Source organism: Oncorhynchus gorbuscha, linkage group LG09 (genome assembly GCF_021184085.1).
Source record: "Oncorhynchus gorbuscha isolate QuinsamMale2020 ecotype Even-year linkage group LG09, OgorEven_v1.0, whole genome shotgun sequence".
Lineage (NCBI taxonomy): Eukaryota > Metazoa > Chordata > Actinopteri > Salmoniformes > Salmonidae > Oncorhynchus > Oncorhynchus gorbuscha.
In genome coordinates, this window is record NC_060181.1 from 81,506,676 (window position 1) to 81,523,542 (window position 16,867).

The 16,867-nt window shown below is 45.1% G+C and overlaps 2 protein-coding genes across 3 annotated transcripts in view; both read left to right on the plus strand.

Annotated features, from left to right (window-relative positions):
• LOC124044151 (cystathionine beta-synthase-like) overlaps positions 1 to 16,867 on the plus strand; it is an 882,911-nt gene that overhangs the window by 255,301 nt on the left and 610,743 nt on the right. The window lies entirely within an intron of this gene.
• Positions 1 to 16,867, plus strand: part of LOC124044145 (collagen alpha-2(IV) chain-like) — a 128,441-nt gene that overhangs the window by 35,983 nt on the left and 75,591 nt on the right. For both annotated transcript variants that reach the window (XM_046363631.1, XM_046363632.1), the window contains exon 4: positions 13,301 to 13,381. In XM_046363631.1, coding sequence (XP_046219587.1) covers positions 13,301 to 13,381 — 81 coding nt within the window. The remainder of the gene's footprint in view (positions 1 to 13,300; positions 13,382 to 16,867) is intronic.

Consider the following 16,867-nt stretch of genomic DNA (forward strand, 5'->3'; position numbering starts at 1 on the left):
GCCATGGCGCTCATGATCAGTATATGTACGTAACTAACACTTTGTGAGACTTATGGCCGAAGTTAACCACAGATACAGGGTCAGTTTTTCCATCCTCTATAATGGTTTTATTTAAATTTATTTAACCAGGAAGGGCTCATTGAGATTTAAAATCTCTTTTTCAAGAGCGTCCTGGCCAAGATAGGCAGCACCAAGTCATTACAAACATCACAGACAAACAGCATGAAAAACTACAAGTAATCTAGTAAAAACCATAGAATTCACAAGAGGATAACAAAATCAAAAACATCAAATTAAAAACATTGACAGGTCAGGAAATCAGTCTCAAGATCATTCATCAGTGATTTAAAAATACCAATCGGGACAAGTTCTTCCAGTTTAAAAGTATTAACGGTTAACGATAGGATAGGAAGTGAGGTAATCTGATATTTGATTGTTGTTAAGGTGATGGTTTACACATGCAGTGTCCACTCACGTGATTGCCATCCTAAAAAGGCTCAGAGAACCACACATGCTGTACATTTATGTAGACAATCTCAACTCCAAGCTTGTAAGACAGTCACAAGGCAAATGAAGTACAGGCAGACACAGGAGATCCAATGGGTTCATTAGAAATGACATCATTGTTCTCTCCCCAAAGCCCTGCTGTCATTCCCTCAGTGATATGCCTTTGTGTTTCCTCTCCATATGAATAACTCTATTTGTCCGGGACAGATTCATGATTTATTAGGGGTTACCAGATGTCACAGGAAATGATGCACCAAGAGAGATCTGGAATGTACACAGGCAGGTCACCCGTGATACAACTCAGTATTCGACGTCCGTCCATGTCTGAGGATGTTGGAAGATTACGTGGAAACCGGCTACTAGGGGCAACAGTGAACGCTGTTACCTTCAAGCCTCTGGTTCCCCAAAGGTTGCATGTTTGAATCCAGCGATAAAACATCGTTTTTTATATTTTGGTTTTTGAGCCTATCCCAAACGTTAACCCTAACCTTAAGAATTCGGAGTTAATAAAGTTTAAACGATGCAGGTAAGTAACCAAAAACGTAGAAATTTGACGTTTGGAACAACATGTTGAAACAACTTGTTTGAGGAACATGGATGAATGTCGAATTCTGACATGAGACTGTGAGAGCTTGTTGAAATGTACAAGCTGTGTGTATATTTGACTCACCACCTGGATTTGGTCTTATGTAGCAACATTTGAAATTGTGTTTTTTACATTGGATAGAAGTAGAGACTCAGAGCTACAAAATGGTACATCATACACTGCATTTGAGGAACAATGGGAAAGTAATTCTGATTTGAAAGCTGATTAACTTGTAAACTGACTTTTGAGAAAATGGCCTTTCAATGTTTTGGTATCTAGTGAAGAGATCTTTTTTGTCTACACCCACTCAGCATCGTTCCCACCCTCTTAAGCTTTAGCCCCACCCATCTCGCTTCGCTCTCGGAGCGCACACCTGACGCTCTGGCCGATGATTTGTTTACCTATGGATAACATGAAAACAGCCTAACCAGCTCTGCTGGCAACAACTTCATTATGCTTTTTTGCAGACTTTTAGTGACACCGGCCATATTCAACGGGTGTTGTACACACGTCACGTATCGTTAGCTACCGAGCCAGACAGCTAACGTTAGCTAGCTACCTAACAGTACACTTTAGCTTGAAATGAAACCACTTTCTTCAAAATTAGAAATATGTCATATCTGAAAATGTAGGGTATAGTCCAGAGGTATAGGGTTAGGGAATAGGCCAGAGGTATAGGGTTAGGGAATAGACCAGAGGGATAGGGTTAGGGAATAGACCAGAGGGATAGGGTTAGGGAATAGACCAGAGGTATAGGGTTAGGGAATAGTCCAGAGGGATAGGGTTAGGGAATAGACCAGAGGGATAGGGTTAGGGAATAGTCCAGATGGATAGGGTTAGGGAATAGTCCAGATGGATAAGGTTAGGGAATAGTCCAGATGGATAGGGTTAGGGTATAGTCCAGATGGATAAGGTTAGGGAATAGTCCAGATGGATAGGGTTAGGGTATAGTCCAGATGGATAGGGTTAGGGAATAGTCCAGATGGATAGGGTTAGGGTATAGTCCAGATGGATAGGGTTAGGGAATAGTCCAGATGGATAGGGTTAGGGTATAGTCCAGATGGATAGGGTTAGGGCATAGTCCAGATGGATAGGGTTAGGGTATAGTCCAGATGGATAAGGTTAGGGTATAGTCCAGATGGATAGGGTTAGGGTATAGTCCAGATGGATAGGGTTAGGGTATAGTCCAGATGGATTAGGTTAGGGAATAGTCCAGATGGATAGGGTTAGGGATATAGTCCAGATGGATAAGGTTAGGGAATAGTCCAGATGGATAGGTTAGGGAATAGTCCAGATGGATAGGTTAGGGAATAGTCCAGATGGATAAGGTTAGGGAATAGTCCAGATGGATAGGGTTAGGGTCCAGATGGATAGGGTTAGGTATAGTCCAGATGGATAGGGTTAGGGTATAGTCCAGATGGATAAGGTTAGGGAATAGTCCAGATGGATAAGGTTAGGGTATAGTCCAGATGGATAGGGTTAGGGAATAGTCCAGATGGATAGGGTTAGGGTATAGTCCAGATGGATAGGGTTAGGGTATAGTCCAGATGGATAAGGTTAGGGAATAGTCCAGATGGATAAGGTTAGGTTATAGTCCAGATGGATAGGGTTAGGGTATAGTCCAGATGGATAGGGTTAGGGTATAGTCCAGATGGATAAGGTTAGGTTATAGTCCAGATGGATAGGGTTAGGGTATAGTCCAGATGGATAAGGTTAGGGAATAGTCCAGATGGATAGGGTTAGGGTATAGTCCAGATGGATAGGGTTAGGGTATAGTCCAGATGGATAAGGTTAGGGTATAGTCCAGATGGATAGGGTTAGGGAATAGACCAGAGGTATAGGGTTAGGGAATAGGCCAGAGGGATAAGGTTAGGGAATAGGCCAGAGGGATAGGGTTAGGGAATAGGCCAGAGGAATAGGGTAAATTCCAGAGGTATAGGGTAAGGGAATAAGCCAGAAGGATTGGGTTTAGTCCAGATGTATAGGGTTAGGGAATAGGCCAGAGGGATAGGGTTAGGGAATAGGCCAGAGGGATAGGGTTAGGGAATAGGCCAGAGGGATAGGGTTAGGGAATAGGCCAGAGGGATAGGGTTAGGGAATAGGCCAGAGGTATAGGTTTAGTGAATAGGCCAGAGGTATAGGGTTAGGGAATAGGCCAGATGTATAGGGTTAGGGAATAGGTCAGAGGGATAGGGTTAGGGAATAGGCCAGAGGGATAGGGTAAGGGAATAAGCCAGAAGGATTGGGTTTAGTCCAGATGTATAGGGTTAGGGAATAGGCCAGAGGTATAGGGTTAGGGAATAGTCCAGAGAGATAGGGTAAATTCCAGAGGTATAGGGTAAGGGAATAAGCCAGAAGGATTGGGTTTAGTCCAGATGTATAGGGTTAGGGAATAGGCCAGAGGGATAGGGTTAGGGAATAGGCCAGAGGGATAGGGTTAGGGAATAGGCCAGAGGTATAGGGTTAGGGAATAGGCCAGAGGTATAGGGTTAGGGAATAGGCCAGAGGTATAGGGTTAGGGAATAGGCCAGATGGATAGGGTTAGGGAATAGGCCAGAGGGATAGGGTTAGGGAATAGGCCAGAGGGATAGGGTTAGGGAATAGGCCAGAGGTATAGGGTTAGGGAATAGGCCAGAGGTATAGGGTTAGGGAATAGGCCAGAGGTATAGGGTTAGGGAATAGGCCAGAGGTATAGGGTTAGGGAATAGGCCAGAGGTATAGGGTTAGGGAATAGGCCAGAGGTATAGGGTTAGGGAATAGGCCAGAGGGATAGGGTTAGGGAATAGGCCAGAGGTATAGGGTTAGGGAATAGGCCAGAGGGATAGGGTTAGGGAATAGGCCAGAGGGATAGGGTTAGGGAATATGCCAGAGGTATAGGGTTAGGGAATAGGCCAGAGGTATAGGGTTAGGGAATAGGCCAGAGGGATAGGGTTAGGGAATAGGCCAGATGTATAGGGTAAATTCCAGAGGTATAGGGTAAGGGAATAAGCCAGAAGGATTGGGTTAGGGAATAGGCCAGAGGGATAGGGTTAGGGAATAGGCCAGAGGTATAGGGTTAGGGAATAGGCCAGAGGTATAGGGTTAGGGAATAGGCCAGAGGGATAGGGTTAGGGAATAGGCCAGATGTATAGGGTAAATTCCAGAGGTATAGGGTAAGGGAATAAGCCAGAAGGATTGGGTTTAGTCCAGATGTATAGGGTTAGGGAATAGGCCAGAGGGATAGAGTTAGGGAATAGGCCAGAGGTATAGGGTTAAGGAATAGGCCAGAGGTATAGGGTTAAGGAATAGGCCAGAGGTATAGGGTTAAGGAATAGGCCAGACGTATAGGGTTAAGGAATAGGCCAGAGGTATAGGGTTAATGAATAGGCCAGAGGTATAGGGTTAAGGAATAGGCCAGAGGTATAGGGTATAGGCCAGAGACATGTGTGTGTCCTTTGGAAATAATTGTGTCCTCATTGGTCTTGCTGAAGCCCTTGTCATTGGGGGACAGAGGTCTGGTTTTCTCTGAAGTGTGCTAAATCCTCCCATGATGCTTTGGGGCAGCGTGGGCTGTGCAGTGGAATGTGTTGCTCACTGGGGGTTGGAACTCCCAAACGTTCCCTAAACCAACCCATCATCTCGTCATTGTACCCAGGTCCAATCCTAGAATACTGTCCACTAGATACGTAAGGTCCTAAGCACAGGCTTGTATTTCAGGTTAAGTACTTTTCAGTTTGTCTGGTATCATCTGTAGTCCTCCTGTCCTGGTCTGGTTCTGTCTGGTTCTGGATCTGGCTTTGGCTCTGTGGCCATGTGTGTTTACCCTGGCTGGGCTGACACAGTGGACATGGTGGGATGTGGTTATGTTTGTCAGGTGAACCACAACCACTGTGAGACAGATTGACCACAGGTTGACCACACTAACCAACAACAGTGTTGGTTTGTTATGACTGAGTAAAATGTGGTACTTCAGTTAAGTCACACTTGCTGCTTTTTAAGACACCAGACACACCACAATGACAAACACATGACTTTAATAGTACTTTAACAACAACAACATAACACAAGTTTCACTGCATGTAGAGGTTGGTCAGTCAAACATTCAAAACAGCAACACCAGATCAGTGACAATACAGCAAGACAATGCAGGGGCGTCATGCACCCCAAAGTCTGAGGGGCCACAAAGTATGAGTACTATGCATGCCAGCTAAGATAGTTAGACAGGCCAGCTAAGATAGTTAGACAGGCCAGCTAAGATAGTTAGACAGGCTAGCTAAGATGGTTAGACAGGCCAGCTAAGATAGTTAGACAGGCTAGCTAAGATAGTTAGACAGGCCAGCTAAGATAGTTAGACAGGCTAGCTAAGATGGTTAGACAGGCCAGCTAAGATAGTTAGACAGGCTAGCTAAGATAGTTAGACAGGCCAGCTAAGATAGTTAGACAGGCCAGCTAAGATAGTTAGACAGGCTAGCTAAGATAGTTAGACAGGCTAGCTAAGATAGTTAGACAGGCTAGCTAAGATAGTTAGAAAGGCTAGCTAAGATAGTTAGACAGGCCAGCTAAGATAGTTAGACAGGCTAGCTAAGATAGTTAGACAGGCCAGCTAAGATAGTTAGAAAGGCTAGCTAAGATAGTTAGACAGGCCAGCTAAGATAGTTAGACAGGCCAGCTAAGATAGTTAGACAGGCCAGCTTAGATAGTTAGACAGGCTAGCTACTCTAACTTGATTGACGGCCTGAAATGGCTTCTTGGTAGCCAGTTATGAGATTGGGAGATTGGGAGCCTACTTTTGTTTTGAAGGACTAATCTGAGGGGTCTCTGTGCTACTGTGCCTCCTATGGGCATGACACCTCTGAGGCTATGTACAGTACATCTGCCTTAAGGGATCACTGCACCTGTACATAGCTCATCTGTAAATCCAATCTACCTCATCCCCATACTGTATTAATGTATGTATTTATCTTGCTCCTTTGCACCCCAGTATCTCAACTTGCACATTCATCTTCTCCACACCCTACCACTCCAGTGTTTAATTGCTATATTGTAATTACTTTGCCACCATGGCCTATTTATTGCCTTACCTCTCTTATCCTACCTCATTTGCACATGCTGTATATATATATATATTTCTACTGTATTATTGATTGTATGTTTGTTTATTCCATGTGTAACTCTGTGTTGTTTTGTGTCGAACTGCTTTGCTTTATCTTGGCCAGGTCGCAGTTGTAAATGAGAACTTGTTCTCAACTAGCCTACCTGGGTAAATAAAGGTCAAATAAATCAATACAAATAAAAAGGGAGGGATTTCTCAGCCTGCACTAATGGCATTAATAATGTAGTGATATACATGTGCGTGCGTGCGTGCGTGGGTGTGTGCGTGCGGGTGTGTGTGTGTGCGGGTGTTATCTACACAGTGGGACATTCTATAGGAGTTGATGAATGGGTTAGGGAGTGTAGTCATAAGGACGAGGGAGGCAGCATTCTACTAACTCACAGCCTTCTTCATTAAGGTAGACATTCATCTTACAGTAACCGCCCACTGAGACCACCTATAGACAGAGACCAACTATAGACAGATAGACACACACACACACATACACACACCACCTCACTGAAATCTCTCATTTCATTCAAGAAAAACAGAAACAGACTCTCAGACACTTAAACAGCCGTAACCTCTCTAACCTTTCATTGAGGCGGAATGATGTTGTCATGGGGATAAGGGGCATTATGCTATCATGTTGCTGTTTATTTCCTAGGCAGCAGCAGATGTCTGCTAGCTCGAACTCTGTCATTACTGTCATCAGTGTCCTGATGTGAACAGGCTGTCTCCCCACTGGAACAAGGCAGGGACATATGCTCTGGGGGTCTGTGGGAGTTGTGAAATCCTTAGTGAGTAAACATGTAGAAATAGAACTGGATGTACACAGACAGAGGGGTCTCCATTCTGGGCTAGGGAGTTCTCTCTTGGTGGTGAATCAGCAATCGTCTGGTCCCAAGACAGATACACTAACCACAGTCCCCAAGCAGTATGCTTCTCTCCTGGAAGGGTTTGCAGTATGCTTACAAGGGGTAGCTTAGTTGCAATACTTCAAAATGTCACAGTAATAATGAAGAAAGAAGTGAATAATAATTTGACCTGGGGGAAGATGCAGTATGAGACCTGGATAAACTAAGATAATTTCCTCCTGATCTCTCTCCCACTCTTAGTGCTTGGTAAGAGATAGCTTAGAGCCACAGTAAATCATCATGTGTTACACTTTAATGGGAAGAGATCATTGGTGCCGTTTTCAGGGGAAGTTAGACTTTACAGGAAACAAAGCCGTTAACTTTGACAGTTCATCCTATGAAGCTGCTCTTAACGCTTATCTGGGTGAGTTACGATGGGCGTCCTCTCCACCACTAGACATGTTTACATCCAAGAAGTCGTATGCATGTCCCCCCAAAAAATATGTTACAGTTTGGGAACAATGTGTGATTCTGTGTGTGTGTATTTCTTTTAAACCATTTTTTATTTAACCTTTATTTAACTAGGCAAGTCAGTTAACTTCTTGCGTCGAGCCATCCCGGATCCGGGATCGTGACTACAGCCTCAAGGCTATTACCATAACGCAACGTTAACTATTCATGAAAATCTCAAATGAAATGAAATCAATATGCTAGCTCTCAAGCTTAGCCTTTTGTTAACAACACTGTCATCTCAGATTTTCAAAATATGCTTCTCAACCATAGCAAAACAAGCACTTGTGTAACAGTATTGATAGCTAGCGTAGCATTTAGCGTTAGCATTCAGCGGGCAACATTTTCACAAAAACCAGAAAAGCATTCAAATAAAATAATTTACATTTGAAGAACTTCGGATGTTTTCAATGAGGAGACTCTCAGTTAGATAGCAAATGTTCAGTTATTTCTGAAAGATTATTTGTTTAGGACAAATCGCTCCGTTTTCTGCGTCACGTTTAGCTACGAAAAAAACCTGTATCCAGGATTGTGTAAATCTATCTGCAAGCTCAGTAGCATAACGCAACGTTAACTATTCATGAAAATCGCAAATGAAATGAAATAAATCTATTTGCTCTCAAGCTTAGCCTTTTGTTAACAACTGTCATCTCAGATTTTCTAAATATGCTTTTGAACCATAGCTAAACAAGCATTTGTGTAACAGTATTGATAGCCTAGCATAGGATTATGCCTGGCATTCAGCATGCAACATTTTCACAAAAAACAGAAAAGCATTCAAATAAAATAATTTACATTTGAAGAACTTCAGATGTTTTCAATGAGGAGACTCTCAGTTAGATAGCAAATGTTCAGTTTTTACAAAAAGATTATTTGTGTTGACAAATCGCTCCGTTTTCTTCATCACGTTTGGGTAAGAAAAAGAAAAAAGAAAAAAAAGAATAATAATTAAGTCATTAAAACGCAAACTTTTTTCCAAATTAACTCCATAATATCGACAGGAACATGGCAAACTATGTTTAGAATTAATCCTCAAGGTGTTTTTCACATATCTATCGATGATAAATCCTTCGTGGCAGTTGACTTTCTCTTCTGAAGAAATGGAACGCGCATGGACCTAGAGGTTACGCGATAATTTTGACACAGGACACCTTGGAGAAATTACAGAAAGGGCAGGCTCATTCCTGGCACATTCACAGCCATATAAGGAGACATTGGAACACAGCGCCTTCAGAATCTGGGGCATTTCCTGTATGAAACTTCATCTTGGTTTTGCCTGTAGCATTAGTTCTGGGGCACTCACAGATAATATCTTTGCAGTTTTGGAAACGTCAGAGTTTTTTCTTTCCAAAGCTGTCAATTACATGCATAGTCGAGCATATTTTCGTGACAAAAATCTTGTTTAAAACGGGAACGTTTTTTATCCAAAAATGAAAAGAGCGCCCCTATCTCGAAGAAGTTAAGAGCAAATTCTTATTTACAACAATGGCCTAGGAACAGTGGGTTAACTGCCTTGTTCAGGGTCAGAATAACCAATTTTTACCTTGTCAGATCAGGTATTTGATCTAGCAAACTTTCAGTTACTAGTCCAACACTCTAACCACTAGGCCACCTGCCGCCCCAGACACTCTTTTTCATCATTGGTTAGATCCCCTTTACGTCTGTCTGTTTGTTTATCATTGTGATCAACGCTGTCTGGAATATTCTGCATTCAGAAATGTGGGAAAGTTTTTCATTTTCTTTTCTTTTGCTCTTTTGTCGGGGTCATGCTCTTTAGACAATTAGATATCGCACGGGCAAAACATAGTCCACTACAGTTCTGGATTTAAGTGCCAAAAACCTGCAATTCACGTGGTTTCAATTTGAGTGTGCATGCATGTTTTCTGATCAGACAGCCCACGGACAGTAGATGGTTGTGACCACAAAGGGTCTGATGGACCACAAAGTCTAGCTTGCTCTGAGCACGACACGTGATAGATAATTAACATTGGAAGGTCACAGAGGAAACTAGAAAAGTGCTGTTTCAAACAGGAAAAGATTACACAGTCTGGTTTGTTGGAGTCTATGTGATGCTTGTCATGTTGGGTTTCCTAGAAACATACAGTGTGTGCACTGAAACTACAGCTCAGCCTTTCACTATAGCAGTCCCAGACTGTCCAATGCATTTAGATCAGGGGAGGACATATTTAACATACATTTCAATTCATCATGTGAATATTTACATGCGAGTTACTGTGCGTTAACATTGGAGGTCTGCAGTGTTCTCTTATACACTCCACAGACATAGAGTCTAACAGATTAGCATTCCGTCCTCCATTTTAGAGGAGGCAGCTTCTGTAGCTCTCCTCTGTCACCCTGGCTATCCTTAACACTGTGCTGAGGTGTTGAGCCTGGTTCCTGTCACGTATACTCCATCTCTGGCCTCTGGGTCATCAGGCTGCTGATTATCCCGCACACCTGTCACCATCGTCTCGCGCACCTGCACCTCATGACACTCACCTGGACTCCATCACCTCCTTGATTACCTTCCCTATATCTGTCACTCCCCTTGGTTCTTTCCTCAGGTGTTGTTGACTCTGTTTCCATGTCGGTGTGTTGTTTGTGGTCCGTGTTCATTGTCGCCTTTATTTATTAAAACACTCACTCCCTGAACTTGCTTCCCAACTCTCAGCGTGCTCGTTACAGTCCCAGTGTTGACCATGATACTGTTGAGACCCCCGGCGGGGTCCTCTGGCCGAACGGCTTTGAATGCTGTAGGAGTAGGATAAATGTTAATAGGAGTAGGATAAATGTTAATATATCAGATGCTTGTCGCTGAGCCAAAAGCCTTAGCTGTGGTGTTGGGCATGTGGGTGGTCTGGTCTGGTGTGATCAACTGTTCAGAGAGAACATTCTAGAAGGGTGTCTGGGACCGCCTAGAGCATTGTCCTACATACCTGGTTCTGGACAGCTGCATCTTTGGTCCCTAACCCAATTATCTTATCCTTAAGTATGTCATTAAATAGCTGAGTCAAGAGTCTTCATTTTTGGCTGGGACAAAAGCCTCCACACTCCGTACTCCCCACAGGACCAGGAGCGGGGAAGTGTGGGTAGAGAGAACGAATGTAGAGAAAATGAAATACCTCTGCCATGTGTGTTAACTCCTTGACTTGGTTCTCGTGAACTCATTCATTCAGTCGACCTTTGACCTCTGGTTATCCCTGTAGCATGTCTCCAAATAGGAAAAACAACAAACCAGGGTTATGTTTCTTCAGATGATGTGAATAGTTCTGAAAATGTAACTAACACGAGCAATCAACTAACCATTGACCTCATGGACAGGGCCATGTTATAAGCCTCCAAAGTGCCAGAAGACCTCAATCCCTATTCTCCACCAATGAAACCCCTGGCCTCTCCTTGAGAAGCCCCTCCCCACTGCATGCCTGTACTGAAGATCTACAGTCTGCTAAAGATGGGTCGCGTATAGATCCAGAGATCCCCAGAGATCTACAGTCTGCTAAAGATGGGGCGCCTTTAGATCCAGAGATCCCCAGAGATCTACAGTCTGCTAAAGATGGGTCGCCTTTAGATCCAGAGATCCCCAGAGATCTACAGTCTGCTACAGATGGGTCGCCTTTAGATCCAGAGATCTACAGTCTGCTACAGATGGGTCGCCTTTAGATCCAGAGATCCCCAGAGATCTACAGTCTGCTAAAGATGGGTCGCCTTTAGATCCAGAGATCTACAGTCTGCTAAAGATGGGTCGCTTTTAGATCCAGAGATCCCCAGAGATCTACAGTCTGCTACAGATGGGTCGCCTTTAGATCCAGAGATCTACAGTCTGCTAAAGATGGGTCGCTTTTAGATCCAGAGATCCCCAGAGATCTACAGTCTGCTACAGATGGGTCGCCTTTAGATCCAGAGATCTACAGTCTGCTACAGATGGGTCGCCTTTAGATCCAGAGATCTACAGTCTACTACAGATGGGTCGCCTTTAGATCCAGAGATCTACAGTCTGCTACAGATGGGTCGCCTTTAGATCCAGAGATCTACAGTCTGCTACAGATGGGTCGCCTTTAGATCCAGAGATCTACAGTCTGCTACAGATGGGTCGCCTTTAGATCCAGAGATCTACAGTCTGCTACAGATGGGTCGCCTTTAGATCCAGAGATCTACAGTCTGCTACAGATGGGTCGCCTTTAGATCCAGAGATCTACAGTCTGCTACAGATGGGTCGCCTTTAGATCCAGAGATCCCCAGAGATCTACATCCAGTTAGGGAGGGAATTGAGCCCCAGGCATTTCATAGGGGAAGGGAAGAAGGTCCTTTGTGGTGGGGAAGATAGGAGATCATGAAAGGACATCGTCTACAGGGTGAAAGACTCTCTTTGTGAACCCGGGGAGGGTCTCAATGTGCTCTTTGGCAGATCTGTGCCCAACATGTCGTATAAGGAGGGAGAATTTCTACGATTCCTAATCTGCCACTGTCACGCTGAGAACATAAAGTAACCGGTTGGAACATTTTGGGAGTTTTCTACGGGCGGGGGAGGGGTGGGGGGTTGGGGGATCGGGTTTGGCAAATGCTGTCTAAGCAGGCCCTGGTATGACTGTGGAGATGGGGAGTGTTCCTGTTGGTATGCAGCCAAGAACCATGTCTCAGACCACAACCCAGTCTTTAGTCACAACCATAGCAGAACTGTCCACAACCCAACAATGTGTCCTAACCCACCAGTTAGTAACCACCATAGGTTATGGGACTTCTGTCTTTGATCATGTCTTGTCCACACTGAACTGTGGTCATGGTTGTTTCATGTTTGTGTCCAGTCCTGTACAGACTGCCTCATGGTAGTAGCACTGGTATGCAGCCTAACATCTCTGTGGGGAGACTGGGGGGATTATTCACAGGCTCATTCTCACTGTCAGAATAAGGATGTCAGTCTACTGCGCTGATGAATGGGAGGGTTTCATATAAAAGGAATATGTGCTGTCTGTCTGTCTGTCTGTCTGTCTGTCTGTCTGTCTGTCTGTCTGTCTGTCTGTCTGTCTGTCTGTCTGTCTGTCTGTCTGTCTGTCTGTCTGTCTGTCTGTCTGTCTGTCTGTCTGTCTGTCCAGTCTGTCTGTCTGTCTGTCTGTCTGTCTGTCTGTCTGTCTGTCTGTCTGTCTGTCTGTCTGTCTGTCTGTCTGTCTGTCTGTATGTCTGTCCAGTCTGTCTGTCTCTCCAGTCTGTCTGTCTGTCTGTCTGTCTGTCTGTCTGTCTGTCTGTCTGTCTGTCTGTCTGTCTGTCTGTCTGTCCAGTCTGTCTGTCCTGTCTGTCTGTCCAGTCTGTCTGTCTGGCCAGTCTGTCTGGATGTCCAGGGGTGTTAATGGCTGAAATGAGTCAGACAAACCACATTGGAACAACCATTTTGCACACAGACCACCATACAGACCATATCCTCTGACAGTACCCGAACTATCACACTCAGTCATGCAATGACCCCACAGTCATGTACAACTGCTATTGACACGCGGTCTGTTATATACATATTATATTCACAGCACGGCAGATCCCGAGTATATAGGCTACTGTGTATAATTAAGCTACATACGTTTTCAACTATACACATGCATATCCCATGTGCCACCTGTAAGCTACACATGAACATTTACATTTACATTACATTTAAGTAATTTAGCAGACGCTCTTATTACAGTATGTCTGTGGGTTATTACTGTTTATCCATGCATGTGGTGAGTTCCCATGATATTGTTTTGTTGTCTCTAACCCAGTTCTCTGTGATGTGTTCTCCAGGGTGGAAAGAAGCAAAGCGGCCCATGTGGAGGGAGAGACTGCAGCGGAGGGTGTCAATGCTTCCCTGAGAAAGGTGCCAGAGTAAGTCCTATTCTGTCCATTGTTCTGCTGTCTAACCCCTACACAACACTATGTGTCCCCAGCTCTATCTCCATCTCTAGTCAACCCTCTATACCACAGGTGGCTGGTGGTACCTTCATTGGGGAGGAGGGGCTCATAATATTGTCTGGAACCGAATACATGGACTGGTATCGAACACATCAAACACATGGTTTCCATGTGTTTGATCAGTTCTATTCACTCTATTCCAGCCATTATTATGAGCCGTCCTCCCCTCACTAGCCTCCTGTGCTCTACACTTCTAAATGAGGTATTCTATTGACTATAGAGGAGGTGTGAAAGCACCATAACAATGCAACAATAATAGAAAGACTACTTGAAGCGATACCCAACCAGACCTTCGTCAAACACGGACCATTCGAATTCAGATCTATTACAGTTTGACTCCCAGTATATCTACCAATGGGCTGTTTCCCAACCCCTTTGTCTCACATCTTTATCCTCCTATCACACATGCTGTTAACAGGGTCAGGACCCTATTAATAAAAGGGAGGGGAGGTGAGAGGAGAGAGGAGAGACGGGGAGAGTTGGGAAGGAGAGAGATGGAGAGTTTGGAAGGAGAGGGGGAGAGTGGGGAAGGAGAGAGAAGGAGAGTGGGGAAGGAGAGAGGGGGAGAAAGGGGAAGGAGAGAGGAGGAGAGTGGGGAAGGAGAGAGGAGGAGAGTGGGGGAGGAGAGAGGAGGAGAGAGGGAAAGGAGAGAGGAGGAGAGTGGAGGAGAGAGGGGAGAGTGGGGAAGGAGAGAGGAGGAGAGTGGGGAAGGAGAGAGGAGGAGAGTGGGGGAGGAGAGAGGAGGAGAGTGGGGGAGGAGAGGGAGGAGAGGGGGAAGGAGAGAAGAGGAGAGAGGGGGAAGGAGAGAGGCGGAGAGAGGGGAAGGAGAGAGGAGGAGAGTGGGGGAGGAGAGAGGAGGAGAGTGGGGGAGGAGAGAGGAGGAGAGTGGGGAAGGAGAGAGGGTAGAGAGGGGAAGGAGAGAGGAGGCGAGTGGGGGAGGAGAGAGGAGGAGAGTGGGGAAGGAGAGGGAAGGAGAGAGGAGGAGAGGGGGAAGGAGAGAGGGGAGAGAGGGGAAGGAGAGAGGAGGAGAGTAGGGAAGGAGAGAGGAGGAGAGTGGGGGGAAGGAGAGAGGAGGAGAGAGGGGAAGGAGTGAGGAGTAGAGTAGGGAAGGAGAGAGGAGGCGAGTGGGGGAGGAGAGAGGAGGAGAGTGGGGAAGGAGAGGGGAAGGAGAGAGGAGGAGAGTGGGGAAGGAGAGAGGAGGAGAGAGGGGAAGGAGAGAGGAGGAGAGTAGGGAAGGAGAGAGGAGGAGAGAGGGGAAGGAGAGAGGAGGAGAGTGGGGAAGGAGAGAGGAGAGAGAGATTATCAGGTTGATAATGAGATAATGAGCCAGGGGGAGGGGGGGCTGCACAATGAACCAGCAAGTGGACAGGATCTGTAAGAGGAACCAGTTAGTGAGCAGGGATATAGTCTTGGTGGTGGGTGTTATCACTTAAATTAAGTTTGTTAACCCTAGCAGCACTTCTGAATGTAGGTTGCGCGTGAATAAAAACTCCAACTGTTGGATCTCCTAACTAAGTCTTGAAATACACATCACTTTGCAAGCCTGATGTCGCAAGCCTTTGCAACAACCCTGTCACGAAGACATACAGTCATGGGTGTTAACTCTACAATTTACTCAAAATGACAAGAAATATGCAAATTAGGCTTTAAACCATATACTGTGAAAACAACACCCAAAATGATTTACTGTAATAACTGTAACTAATTAGCTCCCAGTCTCACGTCAGAATTAGACGTTCATCCATGTTTCTCAAACGTCAAATTTAACATTGTTTATGATTAAATGTAGGCATTAACTCTGATATCTTAAGGTTAGGCATTAACGGTTGACGTTTGGGATAGGCTTAAAACAAAATGTAAAAATACACTTTTTATCGTTGGATTTGAACATGCAACCTTTGGGGAACCAGAAGCATCCTCGTCCACAACACTGTAGCAAACCAAAGCCTACTCGAAGGTAACAGCACTCACTGTTGCCCCTAGTGTCCGGTTCCCACGTCATCTCCCAACTTCCTCAGGATGGACGTTGAATGCTGACTTGTAACACGGGTGAGCTAGCTGATTTTAACACCAGTACAGTGGGACTCATATGTTCCTGAAAATAGTGTACATTCAGGCCACCCGGGAGACCCTGGGTTCGCGCTCTGTCGCAGTGGTCTAGGGCACTGTGCCACCAGAGACTCTGGGTTCGCGCTCTGTCACAGCCGGCCGCGACTGGGAGGTTCGTGGGGCGACGCACAATTGGCCTAGCGTTGTCCGGGTTAGGGAGGGCTTGGCTGGTTTGGCTGGTAGGGATATCCTTGTCTCATCGTACACTAGCGACTCCTGTGGCGGGCCTGGCGCAGTGCACGCTAACCAGGTCGCCAGGTGCACGGTGTTTCCTCACACATTGGTGCGGCTGGCTTCCGGGTTGGATGCGCGCTGTGTTAAGAAGCAGTGCGGCTTGGTTGGGTTGTGTTTCGGAGGACGCATGACTTTCGACCTTTGTCTCTCCCGAGCCTGTACAGGAGTTGTAGCGATGAGACAAGATAGTAACTACTAGCAATTGGATACCATGACATTTTGGAGAAAAGGGGGTAAAATTCAAGAAAATAGTGTACATTCTACACTTTCAGATTTAAATGTACACCATTGATTTTGCTGTGTAGGAATGTCTGATTACTGAGAGAGTGACAGGTGTCAAACCAATAATATGAGAATAGTTGTATTCTAATAGAGCTCTTGTTACAGTGCAAAGCTCAAACTCAGACAAAGGGTTGGTTCTTTCTGCTCATCTTCAAAGTATTCTCATAGGAACTGTTAACGCCTCAGCACACACTGTACAGTCATGGCCAAAAGTTTTGAGAATGACACAAATATAAATTTTCACAAAGTTTGCTGCTTCAGTGTCTTTAGATATTTTTGCCAGATGTTACTATGGAATACTGAAGTATAATTACAAGCATTTCATAAGTGTCAAAGGCTTTTATATACAATTACATGAAGTTGATGCAAAGAGTCAATATTTGCAGTGTTGACCCTTCTTTTTCAAGTCCTCTGCAATCCGCCCTGGCATGCTGTCAATTAACTTCTGGGCCACATCCTGACTGATGGCAGCCCATTCTTGCATAATCAATGCTTGGAGTTTGTCAGAATTTGTGGGTTTTTGTTTGTCCACCCGCCTCTTGAGGATTGACCACAAGTTCTCAATGGGATTAAGGTCTGGGGAGTTTCCTGGCCATGGACACAAAATATAGATGTTTTGTTCCCTACTTAGTTCTCACTTTTGTCTTATGGCAAGGTGCTCCATCATGCTGGAAAAGGCATTGTTCGTCGCCAAACTGTTCCTGGATGGTTGGGAGAAGTTGCTCTCGGAGGATATGTTGGTACCATTCTTTATTCATGGCTGTGTTCTTAGGC